At 38.9% G+C, this 23,699-nt stretch overlaps 1 protein-coding gene and 1 long non-coding RNA gene across 2 annotated transcripts in view; one reads left to right on the forward strand and one right to left on the reverse strand.

Moving 5' to 3' along the window:
• Positions 1 to 1,839: 1,839 nt before the first annotated feature.
• On the reverse strand, positions 1,840 to 22,510 carry LOC135580252 (uncharacterized). Its single transcript, XR_010474738.1, has 3 exons — positions 22,332 to 22,510; positions 13,238 to 13,527; positions 1,840 to 5,482 (listed from the first exon to the last, which is right to left on the reverse strand). It is a non-coding gene; the product is annotated as an uncharacterized LOC135580252 (long non-coding RNA).
• The window catches only part of PRKX (protein kinase cAMP-dependent X-linked catalytic subunit), a 57,857-nt gene continuing 56,386 nt past the window's right edge, over positions 22,229 to 23,699 (forward strand). The window contains exon 1 of the mRNA XM_065074129.1: positions 22,229 to 22,764. Coding sequence (XP_064930201.1) covers positions 22,578 to 22,764 — 187 coding nt within the window. The 5' untranslated portion in view covers positions 22,229 to 22,577. The remainder of the gene's footprint in view (positions 22,765 to 23,699) is intronic.

The raw sequence follows: 23,699 nt of genomic DNA on the forward strand, positions 1-23,699 counted from the left end.
AGATGGTTGGATTTCAAAAAGGACAACTAAAGATGACAGAAACTTAGCACAGTGGGCTACCTCTATTTTCACAAGCGAATGTTCAAAAAGAAGGAACATTCTGACTATTTCTATTGTACCTGAACAATCAACCAAACATACAGACTGAGTTGCCTATAAGAAACAGATTTTACAGCAATTTAATGATACATCTTTTCTCACTCCTTCTCACATCCTGGTACTAATAAGTGCATCAATTTTAAAGAGAGTCAGTTATGTTATCACAAAAATAAATATCCCTAAAGTTTTCTCCTACATAACAGAAACTAATGGGAAACCTATTCTAGACAGGTATTGTAGTGTTATCATTCACAACATCTTATAAGAGTACATTAATACATCCTTATTTGCATAAAGACTGCCACTGTGTGCAACTTTCATTTTGCTATTTATTCAGAGCAAATCAACAATTTGTGTGGCATTGCACTTTGCAGTTTTATTTTCCATTAGTAATACAATGCTTACTGCTGGTTTATGTTGGTTTTTTGTTTGTTTGGTAGTGTTTTTTTTCAAGAAGTATTGAGATTTGAAATGTGTTTGGGTAACACCTATTTTACAGGTGCAAAGTTCTAAAGTATCTTGTAGTCAGGCAGCATCACTGAACATTCAATATCAGAAACCTAAAAACTGCGTACAGAAAAAACCTGGTTAGCAGCTCTGACCCCCTCTAAAAACAGATTATGACCATAATGAAATCATCGTATTCATTATAACACTGGGTATGTGCTAGTGGCTTCCACTGTACAAGGCTAGGTCATGAGTGGTGACTTCCCTATAATTCATGACTGACATTGACTTGATAGAGAGAATGTAAACAAAATTTTCTTTTAGCATTGAAAAAAAATAAGATAAGGAATGATGTAGCACTCAAATTTCCCAAGCATTTTCTCACTCTCTTTTCAATATTTAAGGTGGGCATGTTTTTTTTTATTTAGAACATTATCTGATTAACAAAGGTATATTTTCATTTGGATTTATTCATTTATTTATGTTAATTTCTGCATTTGTTCTCAATTATTCAAATAAGATTGATAACATATCACCCACAGGATAAAAGCTTATTAGAATGAGTCAATTATAGTGAGAATTTATAACTTGAATCTGAAAGAAGGCACTCAAATGGAAATTATTTTATTTTAAATTGTTAGCATCAATCTGAACTCCTATAATTACCGAAATTTTCAAATACTATGATGTAGCTGAGCTATGCGATTTCGCATTACACACTCAGTGTCTTTTCCATCTAATTATCTGTTTTCTAGAGATCATACACTAAATCCTGTAATCCAGTGATCCAGTTTAAAAACTGGTAAAGTGTAATGGGGCATAAATCACTCATGCATTGTGCCATTACATTTCCCATGTACTGAACCAAATCCTCAGCTTCCCAATCCTAACAGGGTCCAGCTGTAGGTTACCAGTTTGATATTAGTTTGTAGCTCCATTCTTAGCCACATACAACCCACTTGGGGGTCAAAATTCTCTCCAAAGTCCAAGCTGTTACTGCCATTAATTTAAAAGAACCCTGGAAATGTCAGAATGGCATAAGAACAAAAAAGTTAATGAGTCCATCTCCCTCTGCTGAGGCAGACTAGATCATTCTTACTAGATGTTCATCTAGAATCATAGAATCATTTACATTGGAAGAGACCCTCAAAATCATCAAGTTCAACCATAACCTAACTCCAGCACTAAATCATGTTCCTAAGGACCTCATCTACACATCATTTGAACACCTCCAGGGATGGTGACTCAACCACCTCCCTGGGCAAACTGTTCCAATGCCTGACAACCCTTTCCATGGAGAAATTCTTCCTAATATCCAATCTTAATCTTCCCTGGAGCAACTTGAGACCATTCCCCCCACCCTATCACTTGCTACTTGGGAGAAGAGATTGGCATGCACCTCACTACGACCTCCTTTCAGGTAGTTGTAGAAAGTGATAAGGTCTCCCCTCAGTCCCGTTTTCTCCAGGCTGAACAGCCCCAGTTCCCTCAGCCGCTCCTCACCAGACTTGTGCTCCAGACCCCTCACCAGCTTCGTTGCCCTTCTCTGAACTTGCTCCAGCATCTCAATGTCTTTCTTGTCATGAGGGGCCCAAATCTGAACACAGGATTCAAGATGGGGCCTCGCCAGAACCGAGTACAGTGGAATGATCATTTCTCTAGTCCTGCTGGCCACACTATTCTTGATGCACACCAGGATGGACTCTCTTTCAAAGCCTCAAATAACAGAAGTACTATTTTTACACTAGCCAGCTTGTTCATTTTATTAATTATCAATGTGTTTTGAATATTATCTTTTTGCATTCAACTTAAACCTCTCCTGTTGCAAATTCAGCCAATGTTGTCCTTGTCCTCCAGTGGACATGTAAGATAACTGAATACCACTATGTAACAGCCTGTATGTACTGGAGGTTTATCCTTTAACAGTCTTATTCTTCTAGACTAAGTTAACTCAATGCTTTCAAAATGTCCTCAGAGATCATATTGCCTAAATCTTTTAGCATTTTTAGCTCTATACTGAACTGTTTGTCACTTGCCTACATCTTTCATACAGAGCAACTCCTAAAATTAGACACATCGTTTTAGCTGAGGTCTCACTAGATCTAGAAAAAGCAGAATAATTACTACCTGTGGTATGTATAGCACAACTGCTAATACCCTCTAGAATGAAATTTGCATTTTTAACCACATCACACCGTTAATTTACATTTATTGTGTTGCTGTATGCAATATCTCCAAAATACTTTTCTGTAATTCTTCTGCCTCAGGAGTGATTCCCTATTTTGTATTTATATTTGGTTTTTTTTTTTTTGATCCCCAAATGCCTTGATATGCATTACCTAACAGCACTTTGAAATTGCTAAATCTCCTTTGTTGAAATACGCTTCTATCAGTCTTGATCCCCCTCTTCCATCCATGTATCCTCTTCCTAGAATCCCAGATACATCTTAATCACACCAACATGTCTTCTGTCTTTGAATTTTCATGTGGTATTTTCTGGCTAGCTAGAATCACACCTAAAACTGCAAGTACTAACCATTTATTCAAATAAAAACATTGTGTCCATCTGACAAGTTGTTATTCCTTGTGTGAAAACCAAACTTACTCTTCCAAAGATACAATATTAATTAAAGCCACGTACTACAAGTCTGTTATTTCAAGGCATTACAGAGCTACACAAAAACAGCTTCATCCACCTACTCCTCATTTTTGGCAGTTTATAGTAAATCCTTACCAGTAAATTAACCTTATTCTTTTCCCCTTTCATCTTCACCCAAGTATCCAACCACCCTGCCTCCTCCTGAACTTCAGAGCAGGTATGTGCACATTCTTGATCCACAGAGCAACAGCTTCCTGTGTTTTTCCTTCAGCATGGGCAGGGTTTCACCCTATATTTAAACTAGACATGAGCATTGTAACTATTTCACATAAATGTTGACTTACATCCTGAAGCCTCAAAACTTGCCTGGGTACTTTTCAGAGAAAACAAAGGATGACCTGTAGTAGTGACCTGCATGTGTACCAGCCCAAGAACAACGCAGACAAGAAGTGCATGTAAGGAGAAGCTGGCTGAGTAGGGATTAAAATGGATGAACATAAAAAGGCAGTATTTTATTAACACAACAAAATTCCACATAACATAGTCAAGCGAATAAATGAGAAAAATCTGTAACAACCTTATAATTATAATGTAAATTGAGATTAATAATAGTAGAAATACTCATCCCTCTTCTAATCAACAAATAGTAGATTATAGGGTAATTAGTAGGGAATTTATATATGATTATTAGGCTCTAGATCACATGGTGACTAATTATAGTAGCAATCTGAAGGCACACTAATGCCCATGAAATCATCTGGCAAAAAGTACATAAATTAAAGATGTAGCACAGCCTAGAATTGTACACATGATCAAACATGGACATAAATATAACAAAATATTTTTTATCGTTTATTCATTTATCCAAAATAATGGAAAGTAAGGCATCTAAGTAATATTTTTTAATAACCACAAGGTAGATTATCAGCACAAGATTTAGTAGAAAATAATATTCGTGATTTATTGAATGACCATGTCCACAAAAGTATCTGTATCTGTTTCATTAATTTGGATAAAGGACAATTCAGATAAAATTTGAAAATTTGAAATTTGAAAATTTGTATGACCAACACAGTATTTTTGTGACTGCCACTCCTAATCAATTCCAGTGAGCAATGTATAAGACAATTTTGTCCTTTCAAATGAAAGCACATCCTGAACTACTTAAAAACAATGTAAATTCTTCCTGAATATGTAAAAATAACATTTATCAAATTTTCTAACTCAACCAAATATAAAACTGCCTTCCTACGATCACACAGGGACACCAATACTATGATTTTCTGATGTGGTAGGGTATGCGGCAACTGTCTAGGGTGAAACTGCCAGAGACTGAGTATTAATGAAATTTAGACCTTAATTTAGGAGCCAAAAGTGAAGTTTCAGTCTTAAGTTTAGACAGACTTAAAAACAATCCTCTGAAGACATTACCATAAAGCACTGTTTTAGTATCATTATTTTAAAACAATGGTAATTTATTTCCTGGGAAAATCAGAAGACTAGATAATTCCTGTGCAACAGAAAGCATTTGTACAGCCACTGTCATATCCACTCCTTCATTTATCAATGCTTGTTTTCACTGCAATCCAAAACAATAACAGTGATCTTTAAAATTGATAGAAAGTCTGTAACAGGCACAAAAAGAGAGCAAGAGAGTTAATGGAACAGAGGATACACTAAGCAGAATGCAATTAGAAGAACAGAAAAGTCAGACGCTAGTAAAAGAATAGACTGCAGGAGAAAGAAAACATAATGAGAAATAACATGGAAAGAGTGCAGACCATACTCCTGTAGCTGCCTAAAGCAACCTGACTTTTAAGTTCTAGTTATAAATGCTAAACAAGATCAAAAGAAATTGCACTCAAGTGAACAATTTGACATAATGTGCTTCATGCTTGTATTAATAAGGACCTGGGAATGTACTAGAGAACATTAAACTGTTCAGTGCTGCTTAGCCCTATGGAAGATGCTTCAGAACGTGTTCCTTACACAAAACCTGAATTATCAGTTCTCATAAACTGTGAAGACCACTTATAGAATCGGAACATATATCATTTGGTGTGTGAATCTTCCATTACTCAAGGAAAAAATTATTCCTGAAACTCTAGAACTGCCTGATTTGGAGAGCCAGCACGGGAGGCAGACCTGGCATGTACAGCTCTTCCCCCTGCAGCACAGAAGACTGGCTTGGTTGCCCCTCTGGCATCATCCAGCCTTCTTAAGCGGGTGCAGAAATGTCATGGGCCAAGGAATCACACAGAGAAGAAGAAATGGTTACTGAGTAGCCCATTTTCTAGAGCTAGTGATGCAGGGATGAAAAGCAGAGCTGTTCTCAACCTAAAAAAAAAAAAAAAAAAAAAAAAAAAAAAAAAAAAAAAATTAGGAAGCCTGAAGCTATTTATTTTCATTTTGTGTTAATACACCCTCTCTGCAGGGCTTTGCTTCAGGGTCTTTACCAGACAAGGCTTAGCAGTGAAGTGACTCCAGTACTGCTGTGAAGAGCACAGTGGGCCCAGAGGTGGAAATGGATACCTTGGGCTGCGAAATGCAGTTAAAGCAGCAGAGTTTATAATGACTCAAATAGCTTATATCATACTCCACCATCATGTTTCTCCTCTTTAGATGAATTTTTATTTCCATGTAGTTCTCACTGATATTTTCTTAAAAGCATCCCTATGCTAAGGTGACAACTACAGGGTGCAAGATCTTTAATAAATTCACCTGGTACAACACAGAAGCAGCATCTCTGCATTAGCCATCATTGCACCTGAGGTAAAAAACCCTGTCAGTTGGGTACTTACCTGACTTCACTGCTTCCAAAATCCTGAGTGAGGATAGCTATGGACTTTGTTCCACCCTTCACTCAACAGTGACAACAAATTCTAACTTTTTCCTGGTTTGGTATCCTTTGTAGAGAAATCCAGCTGCTGTATTTAACTTATGTTCATTTATCACCAATCACAGCAAAAAGTAATCAACCCACTAATCACCCAAAGGAAATTTTTGCCAAACAGATTTTGAAAAAAAATAAGGGTTCAGCTGATAAAATAAATATATGTGAAATGGATAAGAAGGACAACAACATAGGAAATCTGCTAAACATTTATATACCTGCAAAATAAGTGAGAAATTGAATCATTAGGGATCAACACACTTTTAAAGATGTATGCAAGACATAAACAGAAAGAAATGCCACTACAAAAGGTGAAATAGATCTAAAACAGCAGAAGGGAAGTCAGTTGTAAATGAGAATGAGTGAAATATGGAAGAAATTATTACATGATTTACAGAAATGAAAATTAGATGGAATGGAGAGTAAGTTTGTAGGCTACATAACAACAAAAGGTAATGAGAGCTCCAAACCAAACTGTTTATATTCCAAAACGATGAAACAGATGAATGATGGGGAGAAATGTGGAGAAACAAATATTAAATACCTCATGAAGAACAAATCCTAAGATGGGTAAATCTGGAATGTATTTTACAGTAGCGCAGGTGTAGTCTTCAAACTAACAGCCACGACAGATTTCACATATTTTATATTATAAATGGTGAGATGCAATTACAAAAGAAGTAAAAGAGATTGTTAAAGACATGAAAAACAGAGATATGAAATAATGGAAAAAGGAATGAAAAAGTGTCAAAAATCAGAAAAGACAGTAGCACCTCGATATTAACTCTTGAGAAATTCATATAGGGACCTGTCCAATATTTGTTGGAATGTGTTTCAGAGAAAGATAGTAAAGAAATATAGATGATAGTAAGAAGTCAAAATTGGCAAGCTCTTGGGTTGAATTTGGCTCTAATGAGAAATTGCAGTATTAAGATTACAACAAAACAAACAGACATTAGAATGTCAGATATCTTTTTAAACTGCATGAGGATGGGTTCTTCCCAAATACTTGTGAAAGAAAAAAAAAAAAAAGACAACAGCAAAAAATACGTCTATGTTATAAAAGGTAGATAATGCACTATAGGAATGCAAAAGAAATATGAATACAAAATAAATCACTTCACTTGAAATCAACTCATGGAGTACATTGTCAAGGACTACAGTTTAAGATTCCACTGTAAATGCAGTCTAAAGAATGCTAGAAATAACTAAAGAAAGGTTTCCCTATCTTTGTGTGTGTCCTTCCTATTCTCATTAATTTTGATTATCTAAATTATTTCTTAGATAAATCAACAAATTTCATCATTAAATGTAGATCGGCAAATGAAAGCTTTTGGGGGGGGGTTTGATTTGTGGTTTTGGTTTGGGTTGTTTGCTTGTTTTGTAGTTGTTTGTTTTTGTTTTAAGAACAGTGGCCTTACAAAACAGCTTTAGATGCTATCTAGATTCAGGAAGAAACACAGGTGTGGTGACTCCATTATATTCTGTAGTAAGTCAATGAAATAGTTTGACAAAAATATAAAAATATGTCTGTGAGGTCATCATCTTAGGTGAGTTTCTTCAGCTGCAGCACCATTGCACATGGTTCACATGCATCCTCGGTCCCTGACCACCTCCGCCATTTTTCTGGAAGAGCTATTTTTGCAGTTATGTCCTGACCCAAACCAAGCAAATGGTGAAGCTGAAAAAAAGCCCTCCATTACATCAGTTTTCAGCCTGAAAACTTTGCCAGGACAATTCACTGGGTGGTTTTGCAACTGAGGGGACAAGTGTAAGGGACTGGGAGAAAAAGAAACAATCAGCTGAGGACTGCTTATCTTGGCCCAAACCCCATTTTGCCCCAATGGCTGAGATAATAAGGCACCTGCATTTCCACCTTCATTTTGTGTGCTACTAATCTGTATATCAAAGGCAAAGTCTTTGCTTTGCCCACACCGCACTTGCCCTTGCCTCCTCTCACTTCTGCTCACTCGTGGATTACTACCAGTTCCTCACTGAGGGCGCTGGGCTCTGCAACTCTGGTTTCAGTACTACGTTAGTGTAGTTAGCAGTGCTCATTCATTCTTCTGTTTATGCCACAGGAATAATCTAGTCCTTCAGGAAGAAACAAAGAGAATTTTGAAGAATGAACATAAACCAAACAGGTAATGTCCTGCACTCACAGAAATGGAATTTGTTCAGAAAGCTGTGTGCTATCTTGAATAAATGTGCCTGATTTCAAAATTTAAAAAGCAAAAGATTCAATTTTAGAGGAGATTTCTTAGAGAGAATCAAAGATACAGAATGGCATTTTGCATTGTAATTCTATGCTTTTGAGAAAGTGCAAATCATAACTGTCATAGAGGCACACAAGTAATTATCGAATGTGTCTCTAGAAGAAAAATATTAGACCCTTAAGCAATGTTTGTTTTAAATTTGAAACATTGTGTTTCAAGCTAAAATGTGTCAATATAAATTCTGATTCTAGCCTAGTTTCAAAGTTCCCTGTGTCAGGTAAATGAACTACTCAGAAAACATCTGATTTTCATTAGCATAAACCTAGATATAAACAGAAATACTGAAACAGACTGAAATAAGTGGTAGACTACTTTATCTTCTTATTCATATCTACAAAAGCAAAAATTAAAGAACAAAATAATTAATTAACAAATTGAGTTGTTTTTTGGAGGCAACATATGAAATTCTCAGGAAAGTTTTGATATGAACACTTCTTTACTGTAATGATATGAAAATTTCCTAAGTAAGAACAGATAGATACCACCAGAAATCTTCCTGTGGTATAGCAAGAGGTCTTGAAGGGCTGCGGAGGTTGTATAGTTCTCCCCATCTTATAACAGTTCCCTATTCAGACCTTACCAGGCTCCACTGCAGAGGAAGTATTCTCATGGGCTTGAACAAATGTCACAGCTTCAGCAGGAACACTTCCCAGAACAGAGGGAGACTCATGTAAAGAATAATCTCTTCAGGATATTAATATCACTGCAGTCTTATTTTGAGGTGTCAAATGCACAATCACTTCTAATGACAACTTATGGCATTTATGTAATATGGGGGAACCCATAAACACATTTAGACTAATGGAAATTATTTGAATTCTTTGGAAGGCCTTAGCACAGAGATCTACATGTGTCTTTTATTCCTGTACTGCACTGTAGGGTTAATTTGGCAAGAAATTATTTCACATTTTCAGCAAATGTATATGAAACCAAAACAGTACATTTACAATATATTTTTTCCTTTGCATCAATAGTTCCCCTTTTGATACTTGTAGTGCTTTGTGAAATTAAAATTTAGTACATCTTTGAAAAACAATAAACTGGGGTATTAAAGAAATACTTGAAAGTGAATTTTTGAGTTTCCAGCAAACCTGTGTCACAAGTCCACTTTTCCCTCTGTCAAATCATCACTCACTGTCAGAAACCATCAGTGTGATACTTTATGAGGTACTCCTTGCTCTGTGCTTATTTCATGCTTTTGCATTAGTAGAAAACAATTTCACACCCCATGAAATTAGTGTTACATGTAATAAGAATATGCAATTTGAAGCTTCATTCTGCTGAATTGGCCTGATTTGGTAGAAATGGTTCTTAGAGAACCATGCCTGTAATTTAAACAGTTCAGTGAGATCAAAGGTATTTTTGGCCTTCTTCTTTCACTCTACTCTCACCACAACTAGAAAACATATAAATTATAGGAGATTCAACCTAGTAAAGCACCTACTGTTAAGTATGTGTTTAGGTTTTTGTTAGTCAATAAAGCACTTAAACTGACTTCAAAACATATATAAGCTTAAACCAAAGCACACACATATTTGCTTCATGAAACAAGGCTACAGTGAGAAATACATTTGAAATTAATTTATCCCAGAAAAGCTTCAAGCTGACATCTGATTCCATTAAAATTCACTAAAGATTTTATCTTGCTCAAAATTCCTGAGTGTTGTTTGGGAGATTAAATTGTCAACCTTTGAAACCTTATCTAAAGTTAAAACCTTTCTGTCAAAAAACTTTAAATATCAAAGTTGTCACATCATGTTCAGCAAATAACTACTGACAAAAATAATCTATGCTGTAATGAGACTAAGATATACAAAATTTGTAATATTGCCAAATAAATGTTAGTAATGTTTTTCAAATTATCTAGTGGTAACCATTTCTCACTGAATCTCACCAAGTGTTCTTGAATAGCTTCTCAAATATGCAAATCATCTTTGTGTTGTCTTTTTTTCCCCCACCAAAATTATAAAAGAAATAATTTTGGTGGAACAGCAGACTACAATGTTGAAGACCTTGAATATTTATAGTGAATGGAATATCTATCAATGGTCAGGGAAAAGTTACTCCATCCCACATAACAGTAGAAGAATACTGAATAAACGTGAAGAAAGGTTTGATATGTCCATCTTCCAAATTAACCTTGTTACTCTGCTATCTGTAACACTACCATAAAATGATTTCCTCATATTCAGCTCTTGATTTCTTAACTTCTGAAAACCTGCCTGCATATCCCTTTGTTAAGATCCTCGCTCATCCTATATGATATCCACTGGGGACATAGTTGAGTACAGTCAGGTATTACCAACAACAGAAAAATGAGGTGGTCAGCTGTCACAGAATCATAGGATCATAGGATCATAGAATAGTTTGGGTTGGAAGGGACCTTTAAATATCATCTACTCCAAACCCCCTGCAATAAGCAGGGACATCTCTATCTAGATCAGGTTGCTCAGAGATCCATCCAGTCTGGCCTTGAAGAAACACCTCACTGGGTGTTCCCCTAGTCACCTGTACCCTAAAACTTATACCTGCATTCTGAGGGAAGCAGTTCTGTCTCTTTACCACTGTTTCTTTGTTGAATCCTTGTATCCCATAACATAAGTTTCTTTCTGAATTACAGCAATTTTCTTCTTTTCAATATGACCCAAGTTCCAGCTGTTCAGATTCAGATACTGAAAGAACTGACGAACCCAGTTAAGTCATCACTAAAGAATGTCATCCTTCTCCCACTAATTTTAGAATTATTTTTGTATCTGGAGTCTAAATCAACCAAAGCTTACATAAACTACAGGCAGCACAGATGCTTTCACACACACACACACACACACACACACACACAAAAGTCATGGGCTACCATATGTGCACTTATTGCCAAATAACAGTATAAATAGTCCTAAAATTACATTTGGCCCTTTGAAGGCAACTGTGGGGCTGATGTGGCCCCCAGTGAAAATGAGTTTGACACCCCTGACCTATGGGACTTGAAATGGATAGAGGTGGCCAGGAAAGCCATGTCATGAGCCATGGTATATGTGAATCCAATTTCTCTCTTCGGCTGTTTCTGTAGACTAGGCTTCTTAGTCCCCAGTGAAATGTAAATCTGCAGTTCCCCACTAGAGGTTCAGAAAGAAGTTGAAAAAGAAACTCTGCCAACGCTCTCCTTCGAGAAGCTGTCTCTGGGGCTCAGAGGTCCTTGGCAGCCCTCCTCCTCCTCCTCCTCTGCAGCTCCACCTCTAAGTGCTGCCCTGATCCCCACTACCCTGCCCACCCTGCATTTCACTCAGTGTTCAAACAGGAACATTCTTTCTCCCTGGCCTACCTGTCTTCTATTATTTATATTTGTCGTTTTTCACATACTGCGCTTTTCTAGAGTGAATTTAGGTATTTAGGAGAATGTAAAAAGATGAAGCCATCTGGCACAGTTTTCTATTTAATTTTGAGTAGTAACCTTCTCAGCTGTGTGTCATTTGGAGATATGAACCTTGTTCTAAGCAAGGAGACTGCTTGGCTGTCTGATGAAAGGGTGTGTAAAAACAGAAGCAGATAAGAAGCCCACAGTATATAAACATGAGGAGAGCAGCTTCCTATAACATGAAAGCAGCACGACTGATAAAGTGGTTAAAGCAGTAAAGTATCTGAAGAATAACAGGCACAAAAAAAGGAGTAACCAAACAAAGATTAAAACCTTATCCCCATGCTACAGGACCTACCAAGTTGTTAAATGCAGCTCAAGTCAAAAACAGAGTTAACAAAAAACAAAATGCATTCTTATTAAAATATACATACTCAAAGTTTTTTGGTAAAATAGATTATATAAGTGTGTGGCTTTCATGACACATAACATAAATGAAGGAGAAAGAAGAAAAATAGAACAGTTCAAAATGAAAATAATTCAATTAAACTAAAAAAAATGGTTCAGAAATAAGTTCAGAAAAAGCATTATTATCATAGAATCATAGAATCTTTTTGGTTGGAAAAGGCCTCTAAGATCATCAAGTCTAACCTTTAACCTAACACCGTCACTAAACCACGTCCCTAAGAACCTCATCTACACATCTTTAAAACACCTCCAGGTGTGGTGATTCAACTACTTCCCTGGGCAGCCTGTTCCAGTGATTTACAACCCTTTCTGAGAAGAATTTTTTCCTGATAACCAATCTGAACCTTTCCTGGTGCAACTTGAAGTCATTTCCTCTCATCCTATCACTTGTTACTCAGGAGAAGAGATCAACACCCTCTATGCTACAACCTCCTTTCAGGTAGTTGCAGGGAGTGATAAGGTCTCCCTTCAGCCTCTTTTTCTCTTATGGTTTCAGACTCCAAAATCCTCTTTTTTTTCCCCTTCTATTCCTAGTTAACAGGTTGCAGACTTGCACATCTGAGAGGAGAACAGTAACAAGAACTAAACTCACATGCAGAAAAAAGAGCACAGATATATTAGATATAATATGTTAGGGATACATTATGTAAAATATATTAAAGAAATTAATACACAACGTTAAGGGTGCCAAACAAATGTCACACTTCATATCATACCTAAAAGAAAGGTTATTGCCTTATTCTTCTGTATCCTTTTATGCCAGGAGAGAAATAGATTGGATAGTAGGAAACATTTCTTCACAGAAAGGGTCGTCAAGCACTGGAACAGGCTGCCCAGGGAAGTGGTTGAGCCACCATCTCTGGAAGGGTTTAAAAGACTCATAGATGAGGCCCTTAGGGACACTAGGTTAGGACATTAGGTTAATGGTTGGACTCGATGATCTTGAGGGTCTCTTGGAACCAAAATAATTCGACAATTCTATGCATTGCAGTATCAGACCAAAAGGAACAGGGGCTCTAGGGGATTGCTGTGTCCTCTTCTCAAGCATGGCCAGAAATGGAGAAGCAGGATATCCAACAGAGGCTGTCAACCCAAGTGTTTACCTTGTGAAGCCCTTCTGGAGCAGCTGGGGACTGCAAAGTGACAAACCATGGCTGAAAAACAAACTTCACCATTCATTCCAACAGAAAACTAAAGAGAGGTCTCCCTTGCTCTGGACTGTGCTGATCAGTGCTCAGCTCCATGCCTCAAATGGTGAGTCCAGGGAAATGAATAACCAAACTCCTCTTGTTTTGAACACAAGCAGGATTGCCCATCAATAGACTGCACAAAGGGCTGTCTGCATTTCCAGTACAATCTCCTAGACATCTCTTCCACGTCCAGTTTCCTTTACCTGCAAATATACCAAAACAGGAAAAATGCTACAAGCAGAGACACTGAGAGCTTTCTGCACAACAGGAATGCACACATGCATATGAAAAGTCATCCACAGCATTTTAGACAAATTATTAGAAGAATTGCCTGTATTAATGGCAAGAGAAACACTTGGTATGTTCAAATGGTAATGTTTAAAATCAGATTCCAAGTTACAATAACCAAAATAATTTTTAATACAAATGTTGTCATATTTATGTATATACACATAATAAGAAATATTAATAAGCACATAATACATTTTGAGAAATTTACTAAAATGGAGAGACAGAAACTTGAGAACTAAAAGTCCTTCTCCTGTAAGCTGAGACTCCCCAAAATCTTTTACAAAATCATATTATCTACTAATCTTAGACACTGGTAAGTGCAAGATTAATGTTATTTTCCACTAAGTTTGAATCAGTATCTAAACATTCACTTTTTAATACTTGAAGTGTGTTAGTATTAACTAATCACAGCAAACAAACAAACCAACCAACCCCAAGTGTATGTAGATTATACCTGATACAAAGCCTCTGTCATCATAGAAATATTCTTGCGCCTATGAGATGGATGGATGAAGAAAAATAATCATGGCAAAATGAAAGATGTCAAGAAACTTTCTGAAACACTGGCTATAGGCTTTGATAGGGCAATTTTTTTTAACAATGAGAATAACTTCTCTGCCTCATGACAGACATGATCTGATTCCTAGATATACTAAGCTCAAAGCCAGCAAAGAATACTTCCATTTATTTTTAGCTGTCTTAAAGCATCTCTTCTTCCTAAATTAATTTTTCCTCTGATTCAAACCACTGTCTTCCTCATTCTCATCAGACTTGCAGGAAATTGCATTGACAGTGCTTCAGCTGAATGCTGTTAACTATGTCCTGAAATGCTATCAGCTTGAATTCCAGCTGTCAGATTTTACATTTAGTTACATAATCCTAATTTCATCTGTATGAAGTTTGTAACATTACATCAGTCTGGAACCCAATAACAGAATGGTTGTGCACCAAACCTTGGCTTTCTAAAAGTTCTCATCCTTAACAGAACCATGGATGAGTGATCCACTCCAGTTGTCCAGAGGAATGGTGCATGGCCTTCTAACGAACACAAAGACTGGAAACAAGATCAGCTCACAGGCCAGGGATCAGCTGCTAAGCATAGTAGGGGAGTCATGTAATTAGGTATTTTGCAAGGTCAATGAACTATTGTTTCTGCTTATATGTTGCCAAACTCGTTGACATTCATGCTCTGTGTTGCCCAATATTCACTCTACCATAGATTGTGATTCAACACAAGATGGAAATTTTTCACGATAAGAACAATCAGCCATTGTAATAATTTCCCCGGGCAAGTGGTGGATTCCCCAACATCAGCCACTTTTAATATTCAGCTGGACAAGCCACTGGGCCATCATATTTAGGCTGTGCTTTTGCCAAGAAAGGTTGGATCAGATGATCCTAGTGGTCCTTTCCAACCTGGTATTAATGACTTTATGATGTATTTGTTATGCTGACTATTTTGCAGGTTTTATACCACACAAAATAAATATACAAGGAAAAAAAAAAGCCACATAAATTAGCAAAAAGTACAAGGGCACTAAATTAATCCACTTGTAAAGCCCTTGATGGGAAATTGTGCTTCTTCAGGAGCAAATTTGACCAGATACATAGGATATATGCTTGTATGCAACATAGATATATATATGCACAGATCTATAATGATAATATATTTACTTGTCTTTTCCAAAAAGCCACGTTGTTGGTATTTTTTCTGAAGTTTATAGTTAAATGGGCAAGATACCTGAGCAAAATGTATTTCATTTTATATTTGCAAATACATTCATTCTTGGTTTCATTGTTTGAACAGTTTTACGCTTTTTGGTTTACCCTCCTGTCCCTAAAAGCACATAAGTGCATGCCTGACTTTAGGTATGCATGTTAACTCAACCATAGTCATTGAAACATTGTACCTTGTGACTAATTCATTTGGCTTTTACAGAATCTAGACACTTGCTTAAAACTAATAGAAATTAAGTAGGTGCTTAAATACTTTGCTTAATGATCCTGCAATGACTCTCAGGTACTGAATAGTTCATTCACTGAACTGTAAACAGAAGACTGAATCAGTTATATCACTTTACATTTATTAGGCAAAATATGTATTTGATGATCAGGAAAAGAGTTCAAAAATCACGAGTACAAAAATTAATTCTAAGAAATCTAAAATCTATTTCTTCACTTTTAATAGTGATCAGATTGTAAGAGTATCAGCAGAAGTATTTTGAAGGCTTTTCTATCCACTTTAGCTCATGTTTCTATAAGGATATTAACTGACAGTGAAAGATAAAAGTATGAATCAGGCCAGTTTGGAGCGCTAAAGTGTTAAGTGTGCCATTACAGAATGAATGTACAGAACTTATAGTATTTTCACGATATTAAATTAATGAATTGTGGAACACTAGAGAGCAGATTAAGAAAAGAATTTATTAATTCACAGCAGAAGATGTCAGTTATGGATAATAAAGACATGATTAATATTGCTGGATTCAACTGATAATGTCCTTTCTTTTCACAGTTCCATCCCATTTTTAAAGATGTAGCTATTGTGCAAGCAAGCACTGTGCTTTCAAAAAAGAAAAATGTAACAAGACTTGTTTACATTTAGCCATGAATATAAATATTTATAAAACATCTTTGCATAGTATCTGTAAAACTTGGGGGGCCATGGTGTCATCATAATTTTAGAGATAAACTGCAAAGATTTGTAGAGATTTGCCTAAACTTGGAGAAGGAAGGGTCAGACTTTGCTTAGCTGATTTTAAGCACTACACAAGAGAGAGAATGGCAGCCACTTGCCCGGGGCTAACCTGGGTTACATGTAACTACATATTTCCTGATAGGGCTAGGGAGATATCCTCAGAATGAAACAAATCCTGATAATCTAAATGAGCTACCCATCACTTTCCTCTGGTTTTATGGCCAACCTCAATGCAACTGTGATTTCTTCATCCAGAACACTGAATGAGGATCTCTTTAAAAACCATTAATGAGAAACACTAACCTCAGCTGCAGGCATGTACATCCATGGAGTATCCAAAATGCTGATTTTTTTTTATTTGAATGGGCAATGGGAGGGACAGCAAATGCACAAACAGAGGAAAGTGGAGGATAAAGCTGAACTGGCTTGATGGAATCACAGCCTGCCTCAAAATTCCCCATAGCCACATGATGAGTGCACTGAACACCCTAAAACCTTGTGCATGGCAACGGTGTAGGGAACCGATCTGGCTAAAAACCCTAATGACTTTATTTTACAAACAAATCCCTGAACTAATTCCTGAACTGTCTTGCTAGGGAGCTACCTAAATATCAGATGCAAAAGAAAAGGCGTAGGTGGGACTGCTGATGCGAGAGCGGGAGGACAACAACAAAATTGTGGCAGCCTGGATTTGGATCAGTTTCAAATGAGCCACACCTTTTTGAGCCTCAAACCTGCATAAATCGTGACACAGGGCAAACCTGACACTAAATCAATGAAGACGGACTCTTAAGCCTGACATCTTTCTCACTTTGATGCCTGTAACTAGAAGAATATTTGAGCTGTTTCTTTTTTCTCGCGCAAGTCCTTGGTCTTAGATATGAAGATACCAATGTGAAACCAAATAGAATTAAAAAAAAAAAAAAGACTTTTTTCTGTTCTGATTTATTCTGTCTATGCATTGGATGTATGTGCCTTAGAAAAGATGTTATATGCAATTTTACTTTAAAAGTCCTTTAACTATGCTAAATATAGGGGGGAAAATGGTTTGGCACAAAAATTTTACATTTATCTAAGGACTCCTTGATGAGATTACTTAGTTTACTGAGGTTGGTAGCAACAGATGAGTTTTATTATTCTGTTTGACTACCCTGAATGTTATAAAGTTCATGGAATGCATGTCTTGCTACAAAAAGAATTGATAAACCTCATACCAATTTAATAATTTGTGAAATCTATTATTTGAGAGCAATCCTTGCAGAACCTTGATAAAATTTGTAAAAACACACAACAGTTACCTCACATAAATTACATAAATATATGTGACTTATACTATATTTATAATAATTTAAGTAACTTTTGCAATATTCCACAGAGCAGAAAACCAAATACCGCTTCCCATGGGCACAGGAAAAAAAAAGAAAAGAAGTGTTTGTGAAGTAGGGATGCACAATACAGAAGAATATGTCCTGCAGTTGCTTTTGGCAATTTAAAGGAAGGAGGCTGGAATGAGAACTCCTTTCATACAACTAAGATCAAAAATGCTGGATATTCCATTTCCTGAGTGACTGCTATAACCAGCATGCTATCCCGAGTATTCAAAATGAGATGTGCTAGTAAGAATATGTATAACTAGTTCTTTGGGGAAAAGAATGAACAAAAAGATGTCCCAGTGCATGGCTACTCTGTTTGGTCTTCCATCTGAAGAAAATATCATCATCTGCCTTTAACAGCTTGTCCAGCACACTGGTATTTCAGTGTCTCCTATTAGATAACACAGCATTCCTCCATTTTTTTTTTCTAAAAAGGCAGCCACAACTTAATTTTGTGATGGAAGCAGTTTTGCATATATGTGAGATATGCTTTCAGAATGCTTAACAGAACTAGTTCCTCAGCAAACGTAGGCAAAGCAATGTCTTATTTCCAGATCTCAATCTAGTTTTGGCAGGAGCCAGGCACAAACTTGCTCAGACTGGGCAGAAGTCTAGACACCCTTGTAACAGCATTTCCGTATTTGAACTGGCTGAGTCGATGCACTTCTGAGGTGAGGCATCAACTCACCAAGACTTGACAGAATCATGGTTTTGGATGTAGGCATCTATGTTATATTCTTGGTGCTTAAATTCTCAGTTGGATTCAGCCACTATACTCATAATCATTTTAATTATTTTTTTAAAAAATTAAGCATAACCATATTAAAATATAAGTGTGATAGTTGCCTTATGAATGCATAGATACATTCATATGATGTGTGATTGTTCATTATCCAAATGGTCTTATTTCCATACCATGAAGGAACTACTTCAGATGAGTGGAACAATTTCCCCCTTGCTTTGTCACGGGCAGGGATTTCTTGCACTGAAGGGTGCTCGTTTACTTCATAAGAACTTGCCCGATCCTGAGCTGCTTTAGCAAAACAAAACAAATGGAAAACAGATACCAGTACTAATTATCTTTACAAGTTATTCTTCCTCCTCAGAGGAGTCCCACGTTTTTAGGCCCTGTACGTAATGTGACAAAAGGAGAACATACAGAGCTATTTGTTAGTAATAACCATCATTGAAGGAGTTCTCCATTTCCTCTCTACATGTTTGAACAGGTTTTCTAGCAAACTTGTAGTAGTTTCACTGTGACAGCAATGGTAGATTTGCTTTAACAAGATTTGTAAGGAAAATTATATACATGCGGGGAAGAAAAAAATACACTTTCAGGTAGACAAACGCAAAACTGCTCAGCCCATGGGAGAGACACTTTTGTCTGCAGTCATGGAGACATTTAAATGACTGATTCCTTTCTCAAAGAACTGAAAGAGCAAGAGTTAGGTGCTTAAATCATTTTCCATTTGCATGATATGTATATCATAATGTCCCCTTGAAATGACAGAGATTATGTTTTATGTCAATTCACAGGTAGTCAGGTAGAAAGTCTGTAATCCTTTCCATTAGTTTAAAATTTTTAACCAAAGATTTCGTGGAGTGAAATAAGAAATGTACAAACAAACAAAAAGGAAGGAATGGGAGGCAAATTAGTAATTTAGCACCCAAATGATCATTGAACTACTGGTGTGGCTGTAGGTGTGACTAACCGAAGTTTGGCAAACATATACACATGAAAGGCAGCATTGAGTAACCAAATGGATATCTGGGATCCTTTTGGCCCCTCAAAATTCTGAGCTTATAAAGAAATATAAGTACATGAACAGTTTTTGCAGCTGAACTTGAAGAAAAAAGCTCTCAACTAAAACCATGAGTATTGAGAAAACTATTTAAACTACTGTTGTCTATATTTAAAAACAAAAACAAACAACAAAACCAAAACAAAACAACAAACTCTTTTAGTAAAGCATTCACTGTCTTTCAAAAGAATCACCTGTAACATCAGGTACTTGTAAGGGAAAATTAAAATAGAGCTAACCTTTGGTGTAAGCACTTGCAAGGTAGAGGAATGGAAATGAAGGCATTAAACCCTACTTTAAGTGAAAGGAACCTGGCTGTAGACATCTACTGCACGTGTTGGTAAAGTGAAAAAAAATGAGAACTCTGAATTATTGAGTGCAAGGGAAAGGCTACGATTATTCAAAAAGTACCAGCGATCAAATGTTCAGACATTAAGTAGTGGCAAATATCAAAGACAAAAAGAGAACAGGGCTGAAGACTTTCCTACACAGTGTGGCCAAACTGAGCAAGAAACTAAGTTTCATATCCACTATTGCAAACCAGTGGCCAGCTCTTCTTCCACATGTGATATATGAAGTGATGAGTTCTGATTCTCAGTCTCATATTCAGAAGGAACAGCATTTTCTTTCCCCAAAATATTGTGAATAATAATCAGTGTCTACAAGATAAATTCTAAGCAGGTTATACAGAGGTGCTAAAGCACACTAATAATATGTTGATGTGCTAAATATAAACACTGCAATTATATTGCTACAGCTACAACTGGCGAATGCTTTGGATGCCAGTCTAGCAAGGCAGGAAGGTAACTTTAATCATAAGAGAAGAGACATTGCATTGCATGGAGCTAATCCTGTGCTTACAAACCTTGTTGAAACAAGGTGTGCAGTGACACAGGCCACCAACTGCTGAAACATGGCAGCAGATGGCTGTTTAAAGAAAGTTTTAAGTTCCTGAATGCAAGTAATTTAATCACTAGGCAAAGTTTGTAGCATAAATAGAAAGATCAGTTGAAAGTAAACAATGCCTTCTGTAAAGTATTTTATGTCCTTTTATCATCTGAGCAGTGAATGATTTCTTAGTTTTTATGAAAAAAAAAAGGTTTTAGGAAGATCACATCTTGATCTTGGCTAGACCCAAGTTCAGGTACTCTCTCTTGACAGCAATGATCACAATTAGCTTGTACCTTTCATCTCAATTTTCAATTATTTGGCTAAAACCCAAATTTTCCTTTTTATATACACTAAGATTTCTTCAATGTATGAATGTTTATTTTTCAAATTGTTATCTTAAAAAAAAACAGCCAGTTGTTGTTATGAGAGGTTTGTTGGCTTGCTCATCTTTTGACCAAACAGGAACTAAATTTTAAGCCAGAACACTTACAATTTGCAGTTTAAGGAGTCTTTAAAATATTCCATTAGAGATATAAATCACAACATTTTTTGCATACAAGGTACAAAACATAATATAAAAGGAAATTAAGTAAAATAGTAAAGCAAAACAGAAGTACAAAACTGCAAATATGCAGTTCTGAAAACTGCATTCTGACACAAATGAAATTTGAAATTTTGTAGCAAAAGTGATATCATCCTCCTTGACTGATGATTCTTTTCACATGCTGACAGGAAGCAGAGATGACCTAGCGTTTTTCCAAATTAGTCATAACACTTCATGTCAACAAGCTAAAAGATAAAAATACATGTCACATTCTCTGAGTATTGTGACTGTGAGGAACACTGTAAGGGTCTCCTAAAATTCGAGAAAAATGTACACAAATTTGTAATTCTTAATTTATATATTTACACTTACTTTTAGCATACGCATATATAATTATTTCTTCTTATTATTGAACCTACTCAGCACAGAAACTAGTAGGCCTTACACTCCCATGTTTTCACATTTAACAAAAAGGAGATGCAAAATGCAACCTGTGTGACATGATTTACACATGAACTTTACAGATACCCTGCTCGCTGGAGCACAGCTGTTAACTGTGTAAAACCGGGCCCAAACAAGGAATAGAAAAAATTAGGATTTCCTTCCCAATTTTGACACAAACGCTTCTCAGTGACTTGGCTCATACACCAGTTTTCCCTGTCTTTCAGCATAATCGTCAACAGTCTCTCGATTGCCGGGGAAGGAGCTGTGTTCGGTACTTAAGAGCTGCTACATTCACTGCCTTCTCAGTTCATCTCCATGCAGCCCAGTGCACCCGACAAGCCATCCCCAGCCACCTTCGTATCCTGCAGGCTCGAGCGGGGTGATATGACGCGTGAAAAACCCTTTAACATGTGCGGGTGAGGGACACTCACTAAGACCAGAACAGCCCAGTTGCTCCAACACGAGCTCCCATGCGGGGGGAATTACTGTGCGTTCCCAAATCTGTCAGTGTGAAACTAGGTGGGCCGGGAAGCGCTGCGCACAGGCCCTATCAATCATTTTTAACTTTCCGCGGGGAGCGGGCGGCACCTTCCTCTGTCCCCCCAGCAGCTGTAGCGCGGAGGGAGGGCCGGGGCAGCCGCCAGTGCCCACACACACACACACACAATCCCCACCCAGCAGTACAGACGCGCTTTCCCTCCGGCGGGACGCAGCCGAGGAGAAGGACAAGCAGAGTACACCGGCGTTACGAGACACCCCCGGGCCGTGCCCGCGGCAGGGGGCGAGCTCCGCGCTCCCGCTGTGCGGCGGGGCCGCGCCTCACCCCCTCCCCGCCCTGCCAGCCGTCCGCGGGACCGTGCCGCAGCGGCAGGAATCAAACCCCGCCCCTCCGCCCCGCGTGTGGCGCGGCGCGGCTCGGCACAGCACAGCACAGCACGGCTCGGCACAGCGCGGCTTTGCTCACCCTCGCCATTGTCTGCGCGGCGGTCCCTGCTGCGAGAGGCGGGCGGCGCGGCGGCTGTCCGCGATGCTGAAGGGCTCCGCGCCCCCTCAGAGGCGGGAACGGGCTCCAGCCCCGGGGCGCAGCCACCCCGCCTGCTGAAGACTGAAACTTTGCGTCTCCGCCGCTCCCTCTGCTTCCCGTTCCACTCGCCGGCCCGGCTCGCCTCTCTCCATGTGCTGAGCGGCCGCGGGGCGTCCGCTCGGCCCCATGGACGCCTTCAGCGCCGCCAAGGCCAAAATGGGGTCGAAGAGCGGCGGTGAGGCGGTGGCGGCGGCGGGGCTGGCCGCGCCTCAGCCCGCCGCGCCGGTCCCCAGCCCTGCCGGCCCCGGCTCGCCCGCCGCGCCCGAGCCCGCCGCCTACAAGCTGGAGGACCTGGAGACCCTGGCCACTGTGGGTGAGTGCGGAAAGCGCTGAGGCGGCGGGACTGGGCAGGAACAAAGGAGCTGCCCAGGTGCCTGCCTGCGGCCGTGCCCGGCGGGAAGAAGGGCGCGCAGCGTTGGGCGCTCCCCGCCGTCCTCCCGCCGGGCGCGGTCCTCGGAGGTACCCCAACGGCCGGCTGCACCTTTGCCTTCCCGGGCGCGCTCTCTTTTTGGGAACCCCCCTCCTCCGCTCCTTTCTTTCCCCCGGAGCCGCGGCCGCTGGGCGTTGTGGGCCCGTTCCGAGGCAGCGGCGTTGGACCGTCGGCTGTTTAACGGCTGGCAGGTGCCGTTGGGGGCGATCCCCCCTCCCGCTCTACACACACACAACGGCGGCGCTGCGGAGGGGGCCGCCGGCCGGTGTTAGGGCTGCTCGGCGGCGCAGGGCTGCCCGCGGTTGCTGCGCTGCAGCCTCGGCGTAGTTGGGGAGCCGTGTTGCGAGCCCGTGGGAGGTTGCCGGCGTTGTCTGTCCGCGGCGTGGGGGGGGCGGGAGCACTGACCGGACCCCGTGCTGCCGGGGGCACCGTCTCTGGCTGCGAGGTCATCGTGGTTTTTGGTGTGCAGCTGAACGAGCCTGTCACCGGGTTTGGCCTGTCTGTGAGGCGCGGGCAGTCACTGCTGAAGCCTGAAGACCTTTTGGTGTTAAAACCTCATTTATTTGTTTTAAATTAATTTACCTGCGTCATGATATAAAATTCATCATATAAATGTAGCTGTCAGGATGGTGAAGAGATGAGACGGGTTAACTGAATAGAGTGTATTTCAGAGCCCCACCACACTGTTGCATGAATATTCATGCAAAGACGCTTTACATGTGTAGAATTTTGGTAGAAGGCAAGGTTACGTCTCACATCTACTACACTTAACTGCTCATAATCAGCAACATTGCATAGTAAATGCATGTGTTTAATAA

This window comes from Columba livia, chromosome 1 (genome assembly GCF_036013475.1).
Source record: "Columba livia isolate bColLiv1 breed racing homer chromosome 1, bColLiv1.pat.W.v2, whole genome shotgun sequence".
Classification (NCBI taxonomy): Eukaryota; Metazoa; Chordata; class Aves; order Columbiformes; family Columbidae; genus Columba; species Columba livia.